The 27,610-nt window shown below is 46.9% G+C and overlaps 1 protein-coding gene across 8 annotated transcripts in view; it reads right to left on the reverse strand.

Moving 5' to 3' along the window:
- The window catches only part of Wdfy4 (WDFY family member 4), a 229,565-nt gene that overhangs the window by 57,197 nt on the left and 144,758 nt on the right, over positions 1-27,610 (reverse strand). For 7 of the 8 annotated variants that reach the window (XM_087588908.1, XM_087588903.1, XM_087588907.1 and 4 more), the window contains 7 exon segments: positions 27,442-27,610; positions 26,135-26,186; positions 23,676-23,866; positions 13,701-13,849; positions 8,149-8,269; positions 5,212-5,297; positions 3,354-3,416 (listed from right to left, as the gene is read on the reverse strand). The exon segment at positions 27,442-27,610 is cut by the window's right edge and continues 38 nt beyond it. In XM_087588908.1, the coding sequence (XP_087445034.1) occupies positions 3,354-3,416; positions 5,212-5,297; positions 8,149-8,269; positions 13,701-13,849; positions 23,676-23,866; positions 26,135-26,186; positions 27,442-27,610 (831 nt within the window). 8 annotated transcript variants of the gene reach the window in all.

Below are 27,610 nucleotides of genomic sequence, written 5' to 3' on the forward strand. Positions count from 1 at the left end.
TCTGGTTATACCTGTTATTCCCTAAGCCCAAAGGGATGGGTTGATTCAGCTTCCACCTCTCAGGGCTTCAGATCATCAAGAAGCCCAGGAACCATATTGCTCCATCTGGGGAGATGAAATGGTCTTTACTAAAACAATCACGTGCATCACAGATATCAAGCCTCTGAGCTACTCAGTGACCCTGACCTCTGAGGAGGGGGGACTGGAGGTGGAAGCACGGTAAGGAGGAGAACTTGATGCCAAGTCCAGGCATTGTAAATGACCACAGATCACCATCTTACAGGAGTGGCATAGCTTTTGGTCACTGACATTCTAAATTCCTTGTCGTCAGTGATTTTTTTCAAAGAGAATTTACAAAGGAAACAAACAGAAAAGATGGTAGAACACTACGCTGAAACATGCATTTCATGAACTCCAGAGCGCTGTAGGAAGTGACCAGCAGATGACGGAAGGTTCCTACAAGGGTGTCCGTGCTGAAGGGTATGCTGGAACTGTGCCAGACACAACACAGAGTGACCCAGGCAAATCCTGCCACAATGTAAAAAAAAAAAATCAGTGGAAGCTGTGATATGTGCAAGGAAGTATGCAAGGATGAGAGAGGGCATTAAAGACATTTGACTCATCCCAGAGAACAGTACCACCTGATAGGCATCTCTGTAGGGATCCCCAACATGGTGGGCATAGCCAGTTCATCTACATTATTTCCTCTATCCCTTCTCTGTTTGCCTCCTCCCTAATTGAACTAGAAACTGAGGCAGAGGGAATGTATTGCTGGGGCAAAGCCCTTTAAGAGTCTGAGGACGGGGTTGGGGATTTAGCTCAGTGGTAGAGCGCTTGCCCAGCAAGCACAAGGCCCTGGGTTCGGTCCTCAGCTCAGGAAAAAAAAAGAAAAAAGAAAAAAAGGGTCCGAGGACAATAGCCAAAGAATGGTTATGCCCAGCTGTGGAATTCCTAAGTGCTTCACTTGACACATGTTTAAGAGCATGCTGTCCTGATCGAACCAATGAAATAATTGGATTGGTTCTCAGATCAGCTTATAGCATAAATTGAGAAAATAAAAATCAGTCTGTGGGGGGGTTGGGGATTTAGCTCAGCGGCAGAGCACTTGCCTAGCAAGCGCAAGGCCCTGGGTTCGGTCCCCAGCTCCGAAAAAAAGAAAAAAAAAATCAGTCTGTGGCTATTTTGTGAAAAGAATCAAGATACAGTGTATGGTTTGAGGCAGACTTCCTATGTGACCGTTGGTCAGAACATGCCGGAAACATAGATGCTAAAGTGTTCTTAAATCCTGGCTGGCACAGAAGTGCCTGGGGAAGTCCTTCCTTGGAAGACAGCCACAGCTTCCACAGACTTCCATGAGCCTAGAGAGCCAGCCGTACATGATGATGAGCTGTTGTGTTGTGTTTGCTTTTTGGGTTTTTTTTTTTCTTCAAGAGCATGAGGTGATGGGCCCTCTCTTTTGCTTCTATTCATTCATTCATCAGGGTGGCTGATGACAACTCTAGTCAAGATGACCTGAGAGCTCTAAGGGTAGACAATGAGTCTCTCATGAGAGCAGCGTTAAGATGTCCAAGAGTGACCTGCACTCTCAGGCTTAGCTTCATCAACCATTGAACTGTGTCCATTATGATTGACAAATGGCCATCTCACCACCAATGACCCACAGCAGTACCTGCACAGGGCCCTGACTCACCTTGACTCCCCCTCTGTTAGTGAGAGAACTAAAGTCCTGTCCCTGTCAGTAGGAACCACCCTCTGTTGAAACCATCGTTAACTCCATGCTGCCACAGTGAGTCCTCTCACCTCAGTTCACATCACGCTTGGCCTACTGAGGATGTCTGAACATGCCTACCTTGAGGCACCTAATAGGCTTCTAGGGGCTTCCCCATACCTGCAGCCTGGGCTAGCTCTCTGCCTCTTCCTTCACCTCTAGCTGGCTGGCCTCTATGTGCTTCCTCTCTAAAGGCCCCTATGTGTTCAATCTCTCTACCTCTTTTCGAAGGGCATGCAATCACTTGTTGACTTTGTTCACTCTTGGTTTGAAATACTCCAAATTACAGCTCAGCAGGATTTCCCCCCTTAAACTCACAAGTTCACATTTCCGATGGTCTATGTGAAGTGGTTGCCTGGCCCCTCCTGCAAGTAGGACAGACGTCTCTAAATTCAAGTGTCCTGAACAAAGCTCCAGATAAGCAGCACTTACTGCCACTGAGCCAAATCCCCAACCCTTCCTAGGAAATCCCTAAAGGACACATAGGCAGCAGCCTTTGTCGTGTTAACCAAGCTCCCTGTAGGGGTTCAGTTCTGCCTATCCCAGCACTGTTCCTTCCTGGTTCTCGCTATGATGGATCTGTCATTGACCATGTCTTAACTCTGTTTGTTTTTTTCTTATTAACCCTTCCCTCACCATTCCCTCATTTGTTTCTCAGACTAAAGAGACGTGTATCCTCCTCACGAGAACAGAACACACTCAACAAGAACAAAGGAGTCTGGTATGGTCTCGTTTGTCCATTTGCTGAGCCCCAGATGCCACATATCACAAGCTATCAATACTTGGAATAAATAGGTCAGACCCACCCATCCTTAATACAAAGTCACTAACTACCATTCCTGGGGTGGCAACTGTCCTGCCCACATGTACTCTGGGACAAAACCAATCCCCATCTTCCCCCTCATTCCCATCAAAAATAAAAATGGTTACTGATTCTGGATTGACATTTCAAGGAACTGGGAGTTGATGCTAAGTCTGGGGGCAGAGCACGTGCCCTTCCTAGCAAGATGACCCACATAATAGGCTTTTAAGTTCCTATCACTCATGCATTACTCATTATACTGTGTATACCTCATCCTAAGTGCTAAAAGCCAGAAATGCTCGAACTTGTAATAGTTTTGAATATCTGCATGTACATGATGAAGTGTCTTAAGTCTCACCAAGAAATTCACGCTGTTCTGGTGGCAATCAGTGTGACTCCCAGGTCAGCAGACTCAGTGGTCACTTTGCATGCATCCTCTACACAAATCCTGGAGACAGTTTTATACAAAACTCTTAATATGCCTGGCTGGACCGTGACCCCTGTGTCGCCTGAGTTAACACACAGACATTTCTACTTGTGACATTCAGCTTTTGGAGAGTTTCAGGTTTTCTAAACGAAGTATGTTCAGCCTGCCCTGATCTAATTTCCGAACCTCCAGAACTCTCGTGGCTGGTGCACGCCTCTCCCCTGGAGTTAGCCCCTCTGTGGCAGGGGATACTTGTAGTTCAGGTTGGGAAGGAATTTGCAAACAAATGGTTGTGCCCTTGGCATAGCTCCGGAGCAGGAGATTGGAGACAAAGCATGTCTTTGCCCTGGCATTACCTTAGGTTGAAGGGGTCCTCTGTGGTGCCTTTTCCTTTCAAACTTGGTTGGAAAGTGCAAAAGCTAAACAAAAAAAGAGAGAGAGAGTTTCATCAGGAGAGTTACAGCCCTCCCACCAGCTGCAGAAGCATCATCAGAACTTGTAGTTCCACATCCCCTGTCCATGTCCCTTATTCTGTTCTGTCCTGCAGTCCCGACCACGGGGCCTTAGGAGCCTCTGAGGTACTCACTGTCTTGCACCACACATGCCAGGTGCACTGATAATAACAGTATTTACTGAATCAAAGTGTTTGGAGGTCTTTTGGGAGGAGGGCTAAGCACCTTACATTTCCATAGCCAACTTGACAACTACTTCTGTATCTTCCTGTGTACCATTGTGGGTTCAAAGGTTATCTTTTTTTTTAAAGATTTTATTTATTATTATGTATAAGTACACTGTAGTGTGTCTTCAGACACACCAGAGGAGGGCATCAGATCCCATTACAGATGGTTGTAAGCCACCATGTGGTTGCTGGGAATTGAACTCAGGACCTCTGGAAGAGCAGTCGGTGCTCTTAACCGCTGAGCCATCTCTCCAGCCCTCAAAGGTTATCTTAAGTCTCTTAGAGCACACAATCTGCAGTAGAGCTTCCATTAAGCCACCCCCACAGCCCAAGCTCTCGTTCACATTTGAATCTGACATGCTCTTCAAAGACCCTGTGAAAAGGTGCTGATGTTGGAATGTGGCAGACCTGTGAGGAGATGAGACAGAATGAAGGAGGGTCTTTAGGTCATTGTTAGGCCAGAGTCTTAAAGGAACTGTGGGACCCAAGCTGCCTCTTGCTTCTGTTTGCTTCCCTGCTGTGAGGTGAGACCCTGACCTCATACTGTTAGCATGAGGCACCATTTAACAACAGGTCCAGAGTATTGAGGCCAACTGGTCAACTTCTGGCACCTCCAACATGTGACCCCAAATAAACCATCCCCTTAGAAACTGGTTGTCTCAAAACACACCACTGGAGTGGCAGAAAGGGGACTCCACGTTGCAGAAGGGACCTGAGGCAACTTAAACACTGCATGTCTGTCTGCTCATCCCATTCAGACAGCAAGAGTTGCACTGTTTTAGAAGGCAGCTGATCCAAAATGGGGTGTCCCTAGCAGATACAAACCCATACACTACTTTCCTCCACTCGCATACTGAGTTCTGAATGTGGCAACTGGCCCTGGGGTCGCTTACTAGCCAGGGTCACTAGGAAAACAAAGCTGGAAGCTTCCCGGGCCAGAGGGTCAGAGGTCACCTGCTCTCCCTGGCCCCAACCTCTGTGTGCTTTTCTGGTGACCAGGAGCCTGACCTTCTCTGGTCTACTTCTCTGTGACTTCAGTAACAATAGAAATAAATAACTCTGCGTGTCAAAAATCCAGATGTTGGCTGCCATTGCTTAGATTGACTCATCTACTTGGAGAAGAAAAGGGGCTGAGGCAAAACAGCAGGCTCCCCTTAGAAAAGACGCTTCGGCATGCAAGTGGGAGTCAGATGACTAAAACTGGAATGCAAAAGAGAGATTAAGCCAAGAAAAAAAACTTGGAAAATTAAAAAATACAGCCAAAATATTCTGGCAGGTACATTACATACCAGCTTCTTAAAGAGCCTGTGTCAGTGAGGCTTCCACCCTTCATTTGCAGTCTCCGCCCCTCCCCCCCCCCCACCCCCAATAGTCTCCTCTGGTGTTGTCTGTGCTTGGTTCCCAAAAGTCAAAAAGATCTCTGCTTGCTATTGGCTGGGGATACTTTCTCAGAATAGAGAAAACCTTGGAGATCTCTGCTTCTCTGTTCACAGTTTAAGATCGTTGCTTTGAAAGGAGAATTTGTCAGTCCTTACCTTTTGAAAGCTTTACTCCGGTCACTGTTGTAGAAGACAAGGAGCTTGGAATAGCCATTTTGGAAGAAGATCTCCAGGGCAATATCCTATACCGAGAGAAACTACTTTTATTATGAGTGACAACTCCCAGACAGAGGTGCCTCTGGGGGTCAGAGCAGGCAGTGGTTTGGCAGATGGATTTCTGTGGTAGGAAGCCATTATGGTTAGTGCAGACCTCTCCCTAGGGGGTGAAAACCGTGGCGATGGGCGAGTCAGGCTCTGATAATATCCGCAGATGAAGCATGAAGTGAAGGCTTCCTTTGCAGGATGGGGGAAGAGCTGACAGAGCATGCTCAGTTGCACACTCAACCAGCTGAGCACCGAGCTCCACTCATCTGCAGATGAAAGATGATGGAATGCTCCCTCCTCCCATGTCACTGAGCCATTCTGATGTGACCATACACTGCAATCGCTGAATAAACTCTACATGTGTGGTTGTTTTTTACTTTTCCTTTAACCACACCCCCCTTCCCTCTCTTCCAAGATATTCATATAATAGACTTGAAAGAAGGAATACCACAATTCCAGATGTGGGATGAGCCTCAGTCATGGCCTGGCATCAGAGAGGGAGAATTCCCAGGGGTGCGGGGAGAACCAGGAAGACTGAGGCCTGGATGAAGCTCAGAGACTTGGGTCTAGAGTTAGGCATCCAGCAATAAACACCATTTGCTTCTTTTGCACCACTTGCTTCTCTTGGTGGTCAGCAAGTTCTCCCAACCCAGTAATCCCATCAAGAGGAGTTTATAGGGTACCAACAAATCCCTTTCTACCAAGACATAAAAGGACACGAGATGCTTTCTTTACAAAGAGGAACATAAATAAAGAGGAGACAGAGGGTTGAATCTAATCCAGATCCTTTGAGTGACAAGCTCTAACTCTCCTGGGAGAAACCAGAACTGGATAAATAAATGCTTCTCCCCCAAACCCCCTGCTTATTGGAGACATGGATACCCTCCCACTGACTTTCACAACCATCCAGAAAACGACCAGCTGGAAGCAGTCGCGATTTCCTAGGATGGAGGAAGCATTCTCTCGGTGACACTAAGCTGTGTATATAATCCACGACACAAGCACAGAAGCCTAGGAAGGGATTAACCATCCAGTGTGTGCCCATCATATGCACAGTGCTGTATGCAGTGTGGAAAAGGCAAGGTATGGCTATCATGACCAGAGGGTGTGTGGCCTGGAGAAGTGATCAAGGGGGTCCCAGGGTCAACCATCTTGCCTGGGATCTTCCTTGTGGGGACTTCTTCCATACTCTGCCTCCTTACATCCTTCACTTCTTTAAAAAGAGCTCGAGGTCAGGAAAAATAAGCAGGAAATCCTTCGGGCAAAAGTAGCAACAAAGGAGAAAAAGGACTCCTCTGTAGGGGCCTGCAGGATAGCTGGACCTCTTCAGAATTTACTCCCTCGAAAGGTCTCCCCGAGCTTCAAGCTTTAGGGAATAATGAGGCTCCCACAAGAGGCTTACATAAAGAATTAAAGTATTCCACACACCCCAAATGAAGCCACAAATCCAAGGAGCCCTTAGTAGGTTCTTCTGAGTAGTGGCCCTTTCTGTCCTGGGGAACTATCCCAGAACGAGCAGAGCGATGAACCCTGGCCTTCTCCACTTGGGATGGTTTTGTGCACTGTGTATTCTGATGCTGATTTCTATGCCCAGACTTCTGGTTGCAGTCTAGGAGTTGACTTGGTCAAGAATCTCTGGTCTCAACGTTATGTAAAAACTGTTTTCCATCACCTCTGATTGGTTAATAAAGAGCTGATTCAGCCAATAACTGGGTAGAGGGAAGAGGGATGATGGACCCTCCCAGTCAGAGGATTCCAAAGAGACAAGTGAAGGAGAAGAGGAAGAGAAGAAGGTATGGAGGGACCAGGTGGAGGGACCAGAAGGAGCCGCCATGAAGACACACATGGATCAGAGAGATCCTGAGTGAGACTCAGAATACAGGTAAAGAACCACATGGCTGGGAAGTAGCCATGCTAGCATAGTAGGGTCAGAATAGTTGAGTACCTGTCTAGTTATAGGGCTTGCAGCTTGTTCATAAAATATACCAGGTCTCTGTGTCATTTATGCAGGAGCTAAAACAGAAGAGCTTGGGCACAGAAATGCATTGCCCTTGGGAGCAAAAAGGTCTAAGCAAGTCCCTTGAATTATGTGTGCCAGACTCTCATTTTCCTGTATCCTGAAGCTTCCTTGAAGGCTTGGGTAGGTAGTCCTGCCCTTGCTGAAGTCAGACTGATTTGGAAGTATTTTGGGGTGTACACTACTGGGGCCCAGAGTTCTTCCTCCTACCCATTCTGCAGGTGATGCTTCTAAATGGAATGTTCTATGCAGAGCATTATGTAGGAGCTTGTGGCTAAATGTATTCCCTCACAGCAGCCTCTCCTCTCCTAGGACATAGGAAGCCCTTGTAGGCAGTGGGGAAGATCTGGGAGATGTGTCAGAGGGGAGAGTCATCAGGTCAGTAAATCCCTTGGCCTGGGAGATAATGAGAAGCTCAGAGCTAGGCAAGCTCTGGGGGAAGTCAGCAGGGGACTGGTGACATGTATTCAGGATGCCTCAGGGTCACAGGCTGCCTGTGATGCCCACAATTCCTACAGCTTCAGCATAGTTTTATACCATGAAGAAGATGCTGACTCCAAGAAGACTCAGTGAGCTAAAATAGCCCAGCAGTTTTTGGCCTGGCTGGAGAGCCTGTTGAAATTGCCAGAGCTCCAAGTCCACTGGGATCCAGAAGCAGCCCAGGGAAATGATACCCAGAGTCTCTTGACAAGAGTCATGAAATGTGTACAGGAGCCAAGAGGGATCACAGAGACATCTCTCTGATGACTCCTGTGTCACGATAAGCAAACCACCTCCGTATAACCCGGGTGGGTAAGGGCCCCTCAACTAACCTGAAGGAGAAAGCGGGCCTGCCGGAGCTCTCGGAGGTCACTGTAGGCATGGCGCTGGCAGGAGTAATGGTCAGAGGACCGGTCTTTGCTGCACATGTTGAAAATGAAAGGATCGCTGATACTGAAAAGGAAACAAGATATGTTGTGCACACATGTAGACATCCATAGGAGGAGGTGCTTACAAGCTCCTCCCAGTTACGGCCATCTCCTGTCCCCTAAGTTTTCAGAGTTAGACTTGAGGAAGGCCATAGTTATGCCAACATTTCTGCTGATACGATAAGCTGATGGTCTCCCCTATCTACTCTTTTCTGCCTTTGAAGAGTAGGCAGAGAACTAGCCTCTTGGATAAAGAATCATGTTGACCCAGGGTGTAGGGGCTGAGTATAGGAGAAAACTCTCTAGGTTCAGAAGTCTGCAAATGTGTTACACTACACGGATCTTTGATACTTCAGACCCACTTCCTCTAATCCCGAGTCTTTAGTGGCCCTGGAAGCTGTTTAGATAGACCACCCAGAGCTGTTGGATGAAGCTATCATAAGATAGAGGGCTACTGAATTAGAAGATATGGTATAATCTCATATGGCAGAAAGATCCAGATGCTGGAACTCATTTGGTTTGCAAGATCCAGGCTTTGTTGAAAGAAAGGGATGTTGATTGATCATCTTCTAAATTCTCCAAAGCTAGACCTTGGAGGGCAACCAGCATCCAACCAAAAAACAGAGCAGAGACACACGTGACCTAAGTCCCACCTCCTGCAACATGGAAGGGTAGCCTGTAGGACATAGAAGACGGTCCCGGAATGGGACCACATAGGGATCTCAGCAGGCTTTCCATCAAACAGTTCAGAATGAGCCTGCCTCCTTGGAAGGAAGTGGAGAGGGCAGAGAACCTCAGATCTGTCTGGATACTTATTTCCAAAGTGAACGTTCTGTGTATTTGAGGTGAGTGGGGGATCTCTCAGCACTTGCATGGATAGATAGGGTCTTGGGAAATAAAATTAACTCTCTCTATAGACAGATCCATTTATGAATAGCTGGGCCATGTAGCCAATTTTTTTTTAATTTAGATTCTGTCTTATCTCAAACTCTGCGTGTATCACCACAAACATTCTGAACATTCTATAAGATTTCCCATTCAGATAAATGACATCTGCCCTAACACATCAAAAAAGAAATTCATGTCCTAATCAGAGGCCTAGAAAGGCCAGAAGTGAATGAACTCTTGCCAAGGTGTGGGTATGGGGGAAAGGGGTGGTGGCAAGTAGACTGTTTCATCTCCTTCTGTGTGAGTCCCAGAGGAGCCCATGCCACCATTCTGTGGCTGAGAGGAGTCATGTTCCCAAAGACCTGCTGGGGGTTTCTAGTCTAGTTAGTGGTGGCCCAGGTTCTAGTCTATGAGGCGATTGTACGTTCACATCCAGTTCCTGTAGGACAGGGTGGAAGTCTGGACTCTTTGGGTCGCTCCTTATACAGGTAGCTCAAAGATGTGAACTCAGGCTCTTTGCAAGCCCTCCTGGCCCTCCTCAGAGCAGCCATCCTGGACCCTCTGCTCAGAGTCAGATCGCTGTAGGGCTAATCAAAGAGAATCTGTGGTTTGGGTTTGGAAAGCCTTGGCCAAGAGGCTGTTGCCAGCTGAAGCCCATTGTACATTACTAGAGACACCGCTGGGTCGAAGTTGAGCTGTTTCCAAGTATTTCTGACTTTCACGGGGGCAGTGGTATTTATTCCACCTCCCGCCCTTTGCTTAAGCTGAAGGCATTCAGGCCAAGGTCTGGTGGGAACGACAACCGCTAATCTCTCTTGTGCTCCAAGGCTCCTGAGATGAGACCTACAGAAAACCTGCTCTACACCTTAGCTCCTCCACCAGCATCTCCTGTACAGGCTGGGCAAAGTCAGCCTTTGCTCATAGCTTCTGTCCCCTCCTCTTCCCCTGAGCCCTGTGTGTGCTTGCTCAGTGACTGCCATGCTCCCTAGCTGCTCAGAATGCCCCCGTCCAGTGTTTATTTTGATCCTAAATGAGTCTTCCCTGAACATGCAACATGCTCCTTCTCAGTTATAAACCCGGAAGTGCTTTCCAGAGGCGATACTTCCCCCAAGGCTGCATTTTCTATTGCATCAAACCCAGGTCCTCCTGACTCTCAAACTCAGGTTCATTCAGCAGTGTCCTTGGAGGCTCTCTTCAGAGTTTTCCTGGAGCCCTTTCCAACCCCCCCTTTTTAGTTTACCCCATGCTGTAGGTCCCACAACCAACCCCTGTGAACCATGGGCAGCCTATACTGGAACATGGGGCTTTTAAGGAGAAAAGAAACAGCCATGTTTTTTCTCATGCCTGTAAGAACTGCATAACCATGTAGGGCAGAATGGGCAGACATGGATCCTCAGAAAAGTTAAACTACGTCCATTGTTGAGTTCACTGTGAGACACTCAAGTTGAGGTTGGTCACACAGAGTATTTACACAGATGTCACTGGGTGCTCTAGATAACCATTCTTACATATCAAGCCAAATAAATCAAAATAGATCAGCCCCCAGATATCCGGGGTTAATCGGATGGAAGGAACAGATTGGTCCTTGTTCATTATTTGGAGGACCTGTTACTGCAGGGCACAGGATGCTGTTTAGCTGTTCTGCTTTCAGGCAGTCATCTCAACATATGAAATCGTCTCGAGTGACCGTGGAGTAAACTTTAATGATTCTATCAGGGAAACCCACTATGTCAGGTAAATGATAGTCATGACACTGGCTGGTCTAGTCTTTGACGGCTGAAGTAGGTTTCAAAAAAATATATACTTCAGTTTGCCTCTATGGGAAGTCACTCGATTTTTGTCAGAATGATAGCAGGAGCGCGTAGCTAGAGTCTCTCAGAGGTCTATACTCCTTAGAGATATCAGGCCACAGATGCTGTGGCGCCACCATCACACTACACACATGGAGTACATGCTTAGTAATTTTGCAGAACCGAATTCAATAGAGAATCAATGCCCAACACTATCCACGGACATGGAACGAGTGTTCTATACCTGACCTCCAAGGTTCCCATGGGCGCCACTGTTTAAGGTAGAGCTATGACTTCCTAAAGAGATATGCTTAGGTCACCGTGTGACTTTATTTGGAAAATGGGACATTTATAGAAGCCATCAGGTAAAAAAATCAAGTCACTGGAGCGGGCCCTAGTTGAATACAACTGATGACATCATAGAAGGGCACTTGTGTGAAGACCTGAGAGAGAGGACGGCTGTGTAGCTGGCAGATGTATCTAGAGACAAGCCAAGGAATTCCAAGGTTTGCCCAGACACCGGAAGCTGAGGAGAAAGGAAGACTTCTTCCCTTGAGCAGCTGAGAAAGTGCTGCTGACACCTTGATTCATCCTTTTAGCTTAAGTATAAAATTTTATGATCCTTTTAGGCCACTTAATTCTTGACAGCCCTAACAAATGAACACAGCCACTAAACATTCCACCAAGGAGAGAGCACAGTATAACTAAGAGCCAAGCTTCTCCTGACCCTCTGCACCTCTGCAGTACATGCCTAAGTCCAGTCACCTACGGGGTGTTTAGTGTTCTTGGACTTGACTGGAGATATTTTTATGGAGAAGACGCAAGTCTCTTCCAAGGTCTAATGCTCAGCTGTGCTCAATTTGATGGCTTTTAGAGAAGCTTTTCAGAGTTGACCCAGCTTTATTTTTAACAGGCTTATTTATGTACCTCTCTTAGTCTTCATGGTCAACATAAGGCCTAATTCCCATTGATCTGACAGGATCTGGGAGCCTGGCTGGGAGAGCTGCTTCTCTAGCAGTGCCAGCATCTTCTCAGGCCTGAGGGAAGGCTGGTGGGGGTGGTGACTGATTATCAAACACTTCCTTGAGGTGACTAAAAATACCCAGGCAATTCCCTGGAGATACCTCAGGGTAGTCAGTTGTTTCCACTCTATTTGCATTTTAGAAAGTACATTTCCAGACAAGGGAAATCACTCCCGCCATTACAAGTAAAAATGTCCAACCACTGGGCTTCTATTATGAATACAGGGATAGACAACTTGATGATTAAAACAAAGTATAGCTGGTCGATAGCATCTTATCTAAGGCCAGCTTAATCCAAGCCCAAGCTTGAAGCAATGGCTGGTGTGTGTCGTTACATGGCCATGCTGAGCAATAGGAAGAGTAGAGAGCTTTCATCAGTGTAGAAAGGCCAGCCTGCGGATCCACTGTCCGTATCGATCAGTATCAATAAAACATGAGCGAGCAGAGGGGATGAGTGGGCCAAGTATTAATTACGCTCCTCCAACTTCAGAAAATCTTCAAAGACTTGTAGCGACGACGGGAGAGGCTTTGGTATGAATAAAAGACGGAAATTAGGAAATTAGCATGTCAGTAGGTACAACGAAGCAAATTTCAACGGTAATCTGTCTTTTTTTTTTTTTTTTTTTTTTCTTTTTTTCGGAGCTGGGGACTGAACCCAGGGCCTTGTGCTTGCTAGGCAAGCGCTCTACCACTGAGCTAAATCCCCAACCCGTCAACGGTAATCTAAACAGGGTGGGCTGGCAGACACTCTTGCACATACCTTTTAACTCTGGCTTCCTGAAATCACGATGTCTGGGAGTTAAAACTCTTACTATTGAGAGGTCAACACTGAATTCTGAAAACAGTGGCTTTTGAGGTATACAGTCCCTGGTCACTAGCAAAGTCAGCCTGAGTTAGGAGCTGGCAAAATATGAGATCCCACCAGACCTACTGGATTAGAAACTAGAGAAAGGTCAGAGCCCAGAGGTCTGTGTGCTAATGATCCCTCTGGGTGAGGAGTCTAGAGTAAGCCACTTTGAAAGTCACTAGATTAAGAAGTTGCTCTGTCACCATAGGACCCTTTGCAGACCACAGTGGAAAAACTGTCCAGCTGTTAAGAACAATGACCACTAGAAAACACACAACTTGACAACTGCAAAACACTCTCGGTCTGACTTCGAATGGCTGTCCTTCATGAGCAGAGTGGAGTACTCTGTGGAGTGCTAGTCAGTAGGAGCTGGCTGAACCCCAAAAGAGCAGACATCAGTCACTGCAGAGGGGCCTTAAGATTTCCTGCTACAATGTCTGCTACTAGTTGTGGTAAAGACAGAAGACCCCACTTCCGTTCCTCATTTGGTTGCTTTGCGGTGTTTTTCTTGAGATGGGATTCTCACTTAAAGCGCTTGCTTGCCTCAAACTCGGCATCTCCTTGCCTCCTTGCCTGAGCGTTGGGATAACCCATGAGCCACCCTACCTGGATAATGTCTGGGAAAGTCCTATCCAAATCACGACCCTAATTAGATCCTAGCCATATCATCAGGAAGCTCTCCCTTACCACACCAGAGCCAGGATGTCTCCCAACTATGGTAACAGAGTGCACACATATCGTGTATGTTTTGTTCCAGATCTTTTTCCCAAGAAGCCTGTCTGTATAGCCCATATCAGTCGAGTGCCTTGGGCTGCAGCCACTGTCTCATAGAGAACAATGGGCAATCAGACGGTTGTTGAATATATACCCTGATGTGACTGAAAGCGGGTGGGGGTGTAGGGAACTCACTTGGATAAGCAATGGTGTGTGCAGTAGACATCGCCTGTAGGAGACAGAGTGAAGTTCTCACAAACGTAGAAGTGCTGCTGGCCAAAGAGCAGGATCCCCTCTGAGACCAGGTGGCCCTGCACGATCACCATGGGGACCTTCTGTGACACCTGGAGGGAGAGAGAGTCCCAGAGTCAGACTGCATTCCTGTGAAACGTGCCCATGATTTTTACAAAGAACTCACCGGACGTTTGGAGGGCTCAGCAGTAGTGGCTTGCAAGAAGGACAGGCTATACTATCAGTCACAACCCGCTTGGCCCATTGATACCTATCACCCCGTATAGTTTTTAATCTACCCATGGGTACAACCACCCTAATCAACCCATCTGGGTGTCATTTAAAATGTATATTTCTTATTGTTGAAATTTTCTTTTTTTCTTTTTTTTTTTTCCGGAGCTGGGGACCGAACCCAGGGCCTTGTGCTTGCTAGGCAAGCGCTCTACCACTAAGCTAAATCCCCAACCCCTGAAATTTTAATTATACCATTTCTCCCTTCCTTTTCATCCCTCTTCAAGATCTCTCTTGACACTAATTATTGCCACATGCACATGTATCTTAAAATATAACCTGTTCAGTCTGTGTAACGTTACTCGTGTGTATGTTTTCACGGCTGATCGTTTGGTATTGAATAATCAGTTAGTGTGCTTCCGGTAGGAGACTATTCCTCCTGCTCTCAGCTTTCTGCAGTTGCCTGCAGTTCTTTGTGGAAGTTAAGACTCTGGTGCTTTCTCCTATACACATTAGCACATCTATTGTTCTTGTCCTTGTTTGGCTCGCGTTTAGGTCGTCATGTTGGAAAACTTTCGAGGAGTATCTTCTGACATTCCTACGAGACACACGTGCCAATAAACTCCTCAATTCTCTGGCCCTTACAATCTCTCTGGCCCCTTCTTCTGCCACATTTCCTGAGCCTTAGGCTGGGGACTGTTTCGTAGGTTATCACTTGGGACTCACTGCTATGGTCCCTAAGAATGTGAAAGTCATCTCTCTTACATTAAGCTCCAAAACACACAAAGCATTCCCCAGTTCATAATGAGACAAGGTTTCCTGGGGACAAACGTTTGTCTAGGGACCATCTGGTAACAGCCAATGGGGTAGCTGAGCCAGGAACAGAACCCAGGTATGTTCAGAACAAGTGTAAGCTTGGTACTGCTGTCGCTGTAAAGCCACAGCGAGTATGGGTGCAGGATATTTATTGCTCACGTGGACACATGGCACATGTGCTCCTGAACCACAGGACACACTTCTTCATAGACAGAGAGCATCTGGGGCAGCATCATATCCCTTCCCAGTGACGACTTGCCCCTAGCAATAGGCCAACAAGGACTCACTAGGCCAGAACCCCTTTTGTCTCAATTCAAAGCCCCTGCTTGGGAGAGACCAGCTTTGCATTACAAAGCACCAGGCCAGCTCTGACATCTTCCCCACTTGGAAATACTTCCTAAGAGCACAGCCAAGTAGAGATGCTAGCCTGCTTTCCAGGGATTCAGACCTGGGACAATGCAAAGACTTAGAATCCAGCAAGAATAAATAATGAAAGAAACCCAAGGAGACTAAGAATAAGGCCAAGATCCATATCGTCTCCAAGTGTTTCCATCCTTACGAAGGCGAAACTGAAGGACAGGGGTGGCACACACTTACAATGCTGGCACTGAAGTGTGAAGTGTAAAGGGGCAGGGGTGGCTGGGAAAGATTGACCCAAAGGCTGAGTGTGGCGCATACCTGTAAATGCCAATACTAAAATCTGAGGGAAGGTATTGTGTAACGTGTGTGTGTGTGTGTGTGTGTGTGTGTGTGTGTGTGTGTGTGTGTGTGTAGCTGGGAAGTGATCTAAAGGCTGAATGTGGCATGCATCTGTAGTCTCAGTACTTGAGAATATGAACTAGGAGAATTAGTTGCAAGGCTTGTTTGAAGCCAGCCTGGTCCACAAACCCCATCTCAAAAACTGGATAAGCGAGTAGACGTTTCACGACAGTCACCAGTACTGTGGCTTGAACATGGTTTGTTCCAGCAAAGCCTATGCTGAGACTCAGTTCCTGCAAACACAGCCTGAGCTGGTGAGGCCTTTGGAAAAGGGAGTTAGGGCTTTACCTCAGAGCCAATCAGTTTGCTATATCAACGATTAGGCTTGGTGGACTCAGTGGTTAGGTTTGGTGGACTCAGTGGTTAGGTTTGGTGGACTCAGTGGTTAGGTTTGGTGGACTCAGTGGTTAGGTTTGGTGGACTCAGTGGTTAGGTTTGGTGGACTCAGTGGTTAGGTTTGGTGGACTCAGTGGTTAGGTTTGGTGGACTCAGTGGTTAGGTTTGGTGGACTCAGTGGTTAGGTTTGGTGGACTCAGTGGTTAGGTTTGGTGGACTCAGTGGTTAGGTTTGGTGGACTCAGTGGTTAGGTTGGTGGACTCCTTGGTTTGGTTTGGTTTGGTTTGGTTGGTAGATTTAGTAGTTTGGTGGACTCAGTGGTTCAGGTTGGTAGATTCAGTGGTTTTGTGAACTCCATGATGTGGTGTGGCGGATTCGGTGCACTATGGTTTTAGGATATTTCACCTTGCAGTGAGTTCACAAAGACCAGAGGGGAAGCAGGCCAGGAATCAGGGAATGCCTGGCTGCCTCACAAAGGCTTTCTGAACGTGAGTCTGGCTTTCCTCACACTTTTCTGTCTTCACGTAAGCACCGCATTTCAGTTTTCTTGCTACAACTAGTCTTTCCCTCGAGCAGCCCACTGCAGACCCCCTTCCCAGCGGCCTCCTGTGGACTCGTCCGGTTTTCACTATAGCCGCAGGTTACTCCCGGGTAGCGTAGGTTGACCAATCTTTTATAGATTCGAGTGCTTTCAAATATTTGGCATACGCAGCGCTACAAAACTCATTCTGCGTGTGTCACTTTGAATTGATGGAAATTCAGCGAAGGAATAAAGCTCTAGAAACCAGACTGGAGGCTAAGGTTGAGGGGGCTTTAAATTCCCATAGCTATCACCAACTGCTCCCTTGCAAAGTAGCACTAAATGTATGCCTCACCAGCATTGTTTGGAGGGTGCTACAAGTTGAATCCAGTTTAAGTATATTTCCCAAGGACTCAAAGTTTAATGCCCATTGTGAGGTAAGGGTATAGAGGAGGTTTCTCTGGGTCCCCGAGAGAGAGAGAGAGAGAGAGAGAGAGAGAGAGAGAGAGAGAGAGAGAGAGTATGTGTGTGTGTGTGTGTGTGTATTATATTTATAATATGTAGTATACTAGTGTATAAAAAAATTCATCAGGTTGGAAGCCTCTAAGACTGAGTGCTTTCCTTAAACGAATATCAAAAGAAAGATACATATTCACACACTCACACACACATACACACACTCACACATACACACACACATGCACACACTCCCTGTATCTGTCACATGATGCCCCGTGTCACCCTGAGACTCTGCCATCTAGAAGATAATCAACACATATGGGCCCTCAGTCGTTCAGACTCACAGACCTAAAGGAATCTCTTTTCTTCATAAAGTGACGAGCTTCAAGTCCTTCAGTGTAGTATCACAATAGAGACTGATAAGAGAGAGTTATTCCGGGCAGCTTAAACTTTTTTCTTGTATCTTTCACGGGTGCAAACTTTGAGGTCCCGTTGCCAAGTTCATAAGGTGCTACAGTGACGCCAGAGCAGCAATGCTAGCATAGGCACCCCTAGGACATCTCCCCTCCCTGGGTACCATCCCGTTAAAACCACCACACTTCCTGCCGTGGGGCTTGGAGCACATGCCACGATCTGATCTGATGCTTCCCTTTGGGGAGGCTTAAGTAACAACCAGAATAAACCAAACCGCAAGAAAAATGTCTAAAGAGAGCTGGGTTAATAGCTTAAAAATTGATTCTGCTAGAAAAGAGATGGCATTTTAAAAACTAGAAAATGAGCCCAAGTGAACTATTACCTGATCTTCCATTTAAATTAGCCCTGGGAGGGATCCATCCGTGTTTACTCATGACTAAGAAATCCCTCATGCCTTGAGGCTATCGATCACTTCAGACAAGGGGAACTTTTGCTTCTCCAGGAGAACTTTTTAAAGACCCGCTAGATGATGTATAGTCATTCCCAGCGGGTGGATAACTAAGAACGTTAATATACCTCCATGGGCGGATGGTGACCAACAGGTTGTCTGCACAGCCAGAGAGGCTGGGGGTGACAACAACAACCAGAGTCCCTGGGTGTCGGCTTATAAGAGGACATGGCCCCAGAGCACTCAGTGGTGTGTCCAGGAAGGGCAAGGTGAACCAACCATGCATCTCTGGAAGCTGTCGGTGGCAAAATTAGTCTATGATCTTGTGCAGCACTACAGTTTGTAGGTGGAAAAGCTGAGGCCCAGAGGGGTCAGCGGAAGTAGCTATCATTGGAGAGGCCCACCAGGTTAGTCTCTCTCTTCTATGTATGAGCAGGTGAACAATGTAACTCTTCCTTGTGCCCTCAGTGCATGCTATTAGGACTAGCAAACAATTCAGGTGCAATCATCCCTTGGTATCCCTTGGGGATGCTTCCAGAACCTCCGTCCACTGCTACCAGATTTCACATATACTGGAGTCCCTTCTACCTCTCCTGTTGCTTTAAGTCATCGTTAGATGATTTACAATACTTCATATCGTGCCAGGACTGTCTACACTGCTGTCCTGTATTGTCTAGGGAAGAATGGAGAAGTTTGCAACAGTTTAGTATGGACACAATGCCATATATATATATATATATATATATATATATATATATATATATATATATATGGTTCACAGGTGGTTGAATCCATTGATAGCCTCCAAGAGTATGAGGGTTTGATTATATACTTGATTTAAAAAAATGCTGAGAAAAACTAAATTGAAACTGTCAAAAAGGGACAGGCTACAAAAATCATATTTGGCTTCGTTCCCATCAAAAGTCCCTACTTTTTCTACGTGGACCACAATTACCTTGAGCTTCAGTCACACCAGTAATGAGAGAAAAGAATCCTGAAGCAATGTGGAGCTTCCACTTGTTTGAGTGCATCAGCACAGCCGTGAGGCAAAGCAGCGCAGAGCTGGGTCTCTTCAAGAACTCTCTCTGAGACAAGGAACAGGGATGCCCCCTGCCTGCCTGGCTGTGCCACTTCCACAGCCAGCAATGAAGTCAAGCCTCCCACCTCTCTCTGCAGGCTCTGGGGACCAGGTGGAAAGACAGTGACATAGACACTGTTTGCCTGCTCCAGCGTAATGCGAAACGTACCACAGATCGCAAAGACAGTTCGAAGCACAGTGTCATCCCTGAAGTCACTAGTGACATGCTTATTAGTACTTCATTGACAGCGCATCCAGCCAGGATCTCTGAGTGTTATAAACCTGGACTTGAGGGTCTGCTGAGCCAGATGGCTGATGGGAAAATTGACAGGTGGCTGGATCCTGAGGGGTGCGGCCTAATTAATCAATGTATCAATCCATGGATGGACTTGCCATGTCATGCCTTACTAAGACGTGGGCCCTAGTTGGAGAAAGTAAGTCACTTTGGGCCTTTCCTTTGCCCGGATGCCCACTTTCCCTTGCTGCTCCCTGGTCACCAGTGAGCAACCAATCCCGGCCACATGTTTCAGCCACCATGATATTCTCCCTTAACTCAGACCTAAAGCAGCAGGGCCGAAACCTCTAGGAGCTATAAGCTAGAACAGATCTTTCTTTTTTAAGTTGTTTTCCTCAAGCGTTTTGCCACAGTGAGAAAAAACTAACCCGTAGGTGTTCCCTGGAAACGGTGGAGCAGGTAAGAGTCACCGAGGCGGCTGCGCAAACCTCACAGCCGCAGCCCGCTTTCCTAAAAGTTTCACTTCAGCAGGTGCAGAGAGCAAAGCTGCTTCCTTTGACTTAAGCCTACCACTTGGAAGACACCTATTCATTCCTCCCGTCATTTACTCTCACACAACAGTGTTAGCAAGTGCCCCCCACACTGCAGACACAGAATGAATGGAATCATGCCTTCAAGAGGTTTATGGCCTAACCGGGGCTGCTGTAAAGCTAAGGTGAGCAAGGACAAGCTATTGAAAATGCAGTGAAGGGTGTCTCCCATATGTATGCATACATACATATTTAAATATATGTGTTTGAAGGAAGCACTTCCATATAATTAGGAAAAGGGCCAGACACACGCATGCATGTATGTGTATATATGTATGTGCACATGCATATGAGTTCATGCATGTGCAGAAATGAAGAAGTCACGTTATAGGTCGACTCGAGGATCACCTAGTGTAAAAGGTATGTTGCAGAGGGCCTCGGAAGGCATTAATCCAGGATGAGGTGGGCAGCTGTGCTTTTTATCAAGTCCCAGTGATTCTCTAAAACAGACAGTTGGGAAATAACGCCAATACCCTTATTAACCTCCTGCAAGCGGCCTTAGTTAAAAAATACCTGGGAAGAGCTTGGGAGAGATGCTATCCAGAGCAAAAACTTCTCCCTTTGATCTGGCTATTATGGTCAAAGTCACATTTGACCTTTAGTTTATATTAAAAAAATTCAGTTGTTTAACTTGTCACGTATTCAAAGAGAATAACAAACGGCAGACAGAATCTAACACTGGAATGGAGTTCTAAGTCTAGATGGATCCGGAGGCTTCATGGAAGGGTACGAGATACTATCCCCAGAATGTAATGACTGACGGGCCCACAATTAACATGCATTAAATCCACCACACAAACAGCAAATGGAGCTGTTTGCAGGGAAATGTGCTGTAGTTCTGGGAATCATTAATCAATGGTGCAAAGGCAGCACTGAGTAACGGAGTAATTACCTTCCCAGGTATTGCTGGAGGCAGCGAGGGCTCAGCTGATCACACAGGAAAACGAGTTTGGCTGAAGCCACCCTGGGGTACCAGGGCTGTGACTTCCCTGGGTCCTGGACAGAGCCTGCAACTCCAAAGGTCTCCGCAGAGACAGACCACCAGGCTCACTAGAAGGAAGTTATGCCTGGGGTCTCTAGGAACAAGAATAACGGGTATTGAGGCAGCTGAGGGAAGGAAGATGAGACTCTGAGGTGCCAACATGCCTACATTGCCATGTTCTGTCCTAGGACATTTGGAAGCTGTGGGAGGTATGCTGTTACATGGGTAAACTATATTTGCTTGAGTGTGTTCATATTTTGAAGTCCCCGCGCCCACACATCCCACCTCAAACTCTAGTTCCATGCTCGACCAAAGCAATGGTAAACCAAGCAACATCACAGAGGACGAGGGATAAGAGCATGAAAGAGTGGGAATAAGATACTCATACACTAGTGATCATCGACATGGCAGACTAGAGATAAAGTCAGAAGACGCCAAGCCCAAGGCCATGTGTGGAGTGAGAATGTTCGTTTCCCAGAACATAATAAAACCCCGTTGTGCTAAGGGAATATGTTTTTGTTTTAATCCCAGGTGTGGGATATGGAGCTGCTTCCCAACATCTAACTACGATTACTCTTGTGCTCTGGTAGGTGCATGACTTTGCCAGCTGTAGTTCATGTTTGGAACTCTGGGAACACTTCACCGGGTGTGTAAATGCCAGAGTCCGGAGAGAGACAGAAGCTGCAGCTCCTCCCAGTGCTGCTTGCTGGTTGCTAGATGGCTGGTTGCAGGTTGGAGATATCCTGACAACAAAGACCAGACTTGCCCCGAGGAACTAACTCAATGCCCCTAATCAGCAGGAAGTAATCTAACAAGATCAATACTCCCTTCCTCTCTAACCTTCTTTCTCTCCTACCTAGGGGATAGGAAGGGTGGAATAAAGTTTGGGAGGGAGGTAGATAAAAGAACCCAATAAAGTAGCCAAAAGTCCAGTTACAATGATGGACTAGGGATAATACTCTGGTAGACCAGAGATGAGGTCATTAGAGACCAGAGCTAAGGCCACAATAGACCAGGAACTATGTCCTAGAGACCAGGCATGTGACCTATGCAGCAGGGCATCAAGCAGGACCTATGAAATGAATCCAAGCACCAGTGCTCTGCCTGGGTGAGACCCATCTCCTACAGATGTCTGCTTCCAGTTCTGCTTGTTGATATTGGATTTCCTTCTCCCCCACCCAGCCTCTCCCTGCAGGTACAGGATCACAGGCACTAAGTAGGAGCTGGCAGTTTGAGCTTCCTCACATCTTTTTACCCCCTGCCAGGATTCAAGCACATTCTAGGAACCCCTGCTGGGCACTGTGACAGCGTCCTGCTGTGTGACAGCTGAGCGGAGGAAGACTGAAGCTTAAGTAAAACCCCAGGGAGGATGAAGCCCCTGCTGCTTGCTCTGCCTCTATATAGGAAAGGCGGTCAGTTATACACAGTCCAGATCCTAGTCCACTGGAATGAAGCCCAAGAAGGCTGTCACTGTTCGTGTACCCGAGAAAGCCATCCAATGGCAAAGTCAAGACTCTCAGACACAGGGAATGTGTCAAGGATTTCTGTCTGCTGCAAGAGGTTGGAACTGGGATTCTTCTGGGACAGGCCTATAAACCTCAGAGCTTACCCACAGTTGAGCCCAGGAAAGGCTGACCCTGACCCCCCTCCCAAAACCACCACCCTGTTGGTCTCAGAAGAATAAGAACACTTGAATGTCTATAGAGTTTTCCCAGAAGCTGAAAGATGGGCATTGGGTGAGAAGCGTGCACAGGGAATACCCAGGGTAGCAGGTTGTAACTTAAAGATATCCCCTGAGATGCCAGGCTGGTGCTCTGAGGGGGTCTGACAACTGGAGAGCTTCGTGGATCATCTGGTGAGGCCAAGGAGACCTCTGATTCCAGCAGCAGCAGGAGTCCAGCAGAGATTAGCAACAGAAGAGAAAGACTGAGTGAGGCAGAAACAGAGACTCACTAGTAAGAAAGGTTTGGCACACAGGCTGCTTGCTGGCAAGGAAGATGGAGAGAGGGGACCACAAGGCGAAGGGTGCACGCCTTTCCCAAGAAGCTGAGCAAGACTCAGCCATCAACCCTCGCACACTCATAGGCACGGACCAAAGTCCAGCATCTGAATGAGCCTGGAAAAGAATGGATTCCCAGAGTCTCCAAAAGGTTCCACAACCACTGGTGGTGTCCCTATACCATGAGGCTCTACCTGAACCAGCAGAGCAGAGTCCCTATAGTGCTGGATTCCCCAGGGAGTTTATGGGCATTGTTTCAAGTCGCTAAGCTCAGGTCCATATGTGAGCGATGGGAAACTAACACAGAGCATTGCAGGGCTGGGCATCTTTCATACTTATCTATTTTTATTGCATTTATGTATGTATGTATGTATGTATGTATCTATCTATCTATCTATCTATCTATCTATCTATCTATCTATTTATTTAATTTCACTTTATGTTAGACTTAAACTCCAGAACTCTAGGCCTAAACAATTTTTTTTGTCTTTATAAGTAACCTTTCTTAATTATTTCATTGTAGCAATCGAAAGCTAGTATACAATCCCGTGCCATGCCCCGACAGGTACAGTAGTTTGGGTTGCCCAAACACCACACACTGGGACCCAAAATTCTGTGCCCACCAGCTCTAGCCCGTCTCCCAGACTTGTACATACTTCCTCCCCATACGATCCTTGGAAAGACGCATGACACTACACACAAGTCAACCCACGCACTCCTAGGCCCGAGTGATGGCGAGGGAATGTCAAAACAGTGCTCCACCAGGTGTAGGTGCACCTTTCGGGGTGGCCAGACTTTGATGCAAGGCCCAGGAGCTGCTACAAGGTCAGGTGAAGCATTTAGAAGACATTTTACACAATAGTTTGTTAGCTTGAGTCTCATCTTGTAGATGTTCTGACATAGGGCGTATAGGAGACCATGGAAATTAGGAGCCTGCCCACTCTGCTCGTTTTGTATGTAGTGGGCAGGTGTGAACACTATTGAAGATTCTCTATATGAGCGATGGCATCCCATTTCTGTGCCATCAGACAGTCTTAATGGATTACTGAGGCTCTTCCCACGTGTTTATTACCTTTTCTCCATCAAGAAGCTCTTGTAGAATGATCTGTCTTTCCCGGCATAGTTCCAAGAAGTCTTCTGAGTGCAAACTTTCATGCAAAGCGGGGAAGAAGGTCAACTGGGTGCAATCCACTCCCACTTCATCCGGCCTGCTCTCGGCTTCCTCTATTGTCAGCTCGTCTGCAATCCTGAAAACTGGACACACTGTCTTGGTGTGAGTCACATGAAGTCACAATGGGAAACACACAGCATGTGCCTCTGTCACTGAGAGGAACTGTGAGGCTATGGTGTAGAGGTGGTTGGTGTGCCCTTCCACTGTTCTGAGAAGGAACATAGCCACCTGACCCATGCTACAGCTCACCTACCTGCAAGCTGATTCAACTGGGTGTGCCCAGCCTTGGCTCCTCTACACTATCAAATAGACGCAAGGCAACATTTTGGAATTCATCCTCACTGATCAACGGGGCATCTCTCCTTAGGTCTAGGCTGTGCTCCTTCTGAACCCACTTGTTCTCTCTTCTACGAGGGCGCCATCCATGTTTCTAAACAATGCAAGCACTAGCATCTTGTTTAAAGGAATCAGAAGTGCCATGAGGCACTGATAAAAAGTAGAACACACTCAGGTGCCCTAAAGCATGACAAGTGTCAGTCTCCAGTAGGGGCTTCGGGCTGGATGCTGTGGTAGCGCCGGTCTACACAGCCCTGCCTCAGCTGCAGCATCTCTTCCTCAGTTTGCAAATGAAAATATCTGGATAAGGCTTGAGGCTTCGCCCAAGACCATATGGCTACTGAATTAGCGGGACCGGGTAGCAGGCCTCCCGGAGTACAATGCAAGGTCTTTCCTGCCCCAGTATGCTTAGCTGCACTGTGACTGACCGGTTCTGGTCTTTTCTTTATGTATGTGTATATGTGACTTTTCGACATAATGTAAGTGTCGCATTTACAAGACTTCATCCAAGGTTATGTCGTAAGTACCTTCCCAATCCATTTTAAGGTTTTCCCGAAAATTTAAATGGTATGAAGTATCCCATCATGTGACTGTTTCATTATCAACACGCTCCTCCTCCGCTCTTTAGTGACAATGACGGCTTCAGCAGCAGCAACAACAACAAAAATGCTGCCTTGCCGTCATTTCTGCTCATTTCTAGACTCGTTTGCCAAGAGCCAGGACAGATGACAGAATGGACATCCTTATCTTACTCTCCTTCTATGCTCACGTGGCCCGAGCGTGCCCATGCTCTGTGCTGCAAAGCTGAGAGCCATTTTTTGTGCCAAAGCTCAGCTCTTTAACGACCTTTCGGCCCAGGAACCTTGCATCTGGGAGGATGAAAGTGTCTGCTGCCCCCAGAGCCAGTCCTCACTGGCTGTGTCACTTGAATGGAGTATACTGCTGTACGGACTGGCATCTAAGAAGGCTCTTATTACTCTTTTGCAAGAGGCCCATATTTTGTACTAGCAATATTAGGAAGCCTGGGGTTGCAGATACCTATAGGTTCTGCATCTAACCAGAGGAGGAAGCAGCCCAAGAACATATCTGTGGGACGTCAGCACACACTTCCCACCACTTAGCCCCTACCTCAAAGAGGTGGAGCGGGTGAGGATGCTGTGCTATTGGGGCTGGGAGCTTAGAGCGTAGAGAAAAGAAGCTAAGGAGCACATTGCCACCCCAAGTCCTGGGCCACCGTGGAACCCCAAAGTCAACCTGCGATCAGAGCCTGAGATTCCCGGTTTTGGGGTTCTGTTACTGGCAGCCGGCAGGCAGCAACCTCATCAGCAAACCTGCTACTCAGGCAGCAGGGAGCCAGGCAGGCTTAATAGTGCAGGGATTGTGCAAGCATTGGGGAGTCGTCACTGGCCACCCCTAAGACCCAAGGAACTCACAGGCTGCAGGTGTGTGTGTTTGTGTGTGTGTGTGTGTGTGTGTTCTAGATTTCCAGAAAGTCAAAAGTGACTCTACCCATTGTCTATCTTTAAGCCTGAAGTATGTGACGACTGTCATGTAGTTTGTGTTTTGTAGTAGAAGAGCTCAGTGTGAAAGTATTAAATATCTATGCCATCCATTTTTATTCTAAGACATATTATTATCCTTCTATGTGTTTTGGTCACGTGCTAAGCATCTATTTGTACTGATTTAGGGCATTTAAAAAGTCTCCCAAATAAATCAGATTGATGATACACTCATAGTTACTGTTCTAAGCTTACTAAAACTGTCCCAGTCACAGAGAGCTGGGTCTGGAGTGAATCCCCTTCATTCTGAAGCACAGTATTAAAGAGTTTGTGTGCCAACGGCTCCTGTTCCCAGCATACCTTCCCCTACACACAAACACACACACACACACACACACACACACACACACACACACAAATTGAGAGAGACAGATAAAGAGACTAATATCTTTAGTGAGGTATCCAATGAAGTCAGCAAACTGTTTAATTACTGAAAAGAAAAAGATAAATTTATAAACTTGATACCTTGGTTTTCAGCATTTGTCTGAGAAACATCACCCCTTTGGTCTTGGCTCTCCTGAAATAGGATGAGAGAGAAGAGAAAATAAATCCCAGATTTTTGTGCCCGATTCCTTTCTCAAATTCACAAATAGGTGTATAATTCCCTCAAGTTACTCCAGACTCAGATACAAGGGCAAGAATAAACCCTACAGGACCGTGTGAAAAGGCAAGTGTTTATTGTTTCCGAGTGAGAGCTGAAATGCAGTCTTCCTTAAGTAGGATTTACGGTAATTACCAAGGAGGTGCCAGGGTGGGATCGGGCAGCATGCTGAATGCCTACAATGATCTGGCCTAGACAGTCTAGCCAGCCATAGGGACCAGTAACCAAGCTACAGAGACAAACCTTGGCATTGTTGCCCCATGGTGAACAAGATTCCCTTCTCCTGCCCCCAAGTCCTAAAAAATGATTTGAGGAAAAAAATACCACAGGCTCCCAGTCATTGACGATGACAGCTGAAATACAAGTGTCTATTACCGAATAAATTAAATAAAACTTTCTCATTAAGTTTTCGGGAAGGAGCTTAGTATGAATAAAGATGCTGGGGCAACAGACTGCACAACAAAACTAGCACCACATCCTGGAATGGATGACACGAAAATTCCCAGCCCCTCAATGTTCCCAGGGGCTGTCATACGATGATAACTTTAAATTATGAATGTTCAGTGAGGACATGAAAAACTATTGCCAGTTTTTTCTTTATCCACCATAAAATAGATTCAAATGATTTCTGACCCTTAAAATGAAGAATGCTCTGCTTATATAAGGTTCAGGGGAGCCAACCTACAGGGCTGTCCAGATCCTTCTGCCGGGGAAGCCGATACAGCCTGGGTGCTGTGCGGACTAAGTGGACTACTGGTTTGAGCTCGCAGGATTGCTGAGTTTAGGAGGCTTTATTCGTTGTAAACTTATTACAGGAGTTGCTTGTGCAGTAAGTAATGCCTACCAGTACAGATACCAAGTGTTTGGTAACTCATGGGTACCGAGAGTGGCCATTGCCAAGCAGGATCCTCCTGGATTTCGTGGGTTGCCTTGTGGTAAGTATAACCCATTTACACATCCCCCACCCATTCATGTACCCATTCATTGAGGCTTTGGGTGGTCGGGTGGGGGGGTGTTATTGCTGCACTCTTCTTTTTTCTTTTCCAAATTACTTCAATAATCAAGCTTGAAGTTTCTCCTGACTTATCTAGGTGCATTCAGTCAGGTGAGGGGAGGGGTGGAGAACACACGGCCACTTCCCTGCATATTTCCCACCATCCCCAGCACCTACCTTGCAGCTGCCTAGGTTCAGGGTCTCCCATGCACACAGCCGTCTGATTCGTTTCCTCATGCGAGCTGGTCCTTCCCTCCTGTCCAGTTCCCACTGGGAGCAGCTCGTGGACTCTCTCATTCGGCCCCACAATCCCAGCTCCCCAAAGAGCTGTTCCTGCATCCTGGCC

The sequence above is a fragment of the Rattus norvegicus genome, chromosome 16, assembly GCF_021556685.1.
Source record: "Rattus norvegicus strain SHRSP/BbbUtx chromosome 16, alternate assembly SHRSP_T2T, whole genome shotgun sequence".
Classification (NCBI taxonomy): Eukaryota; Metazoa; Chordata; class Mammalia; order Rodentia; family Muridae; genus Rattus; species Rattus norvegicus.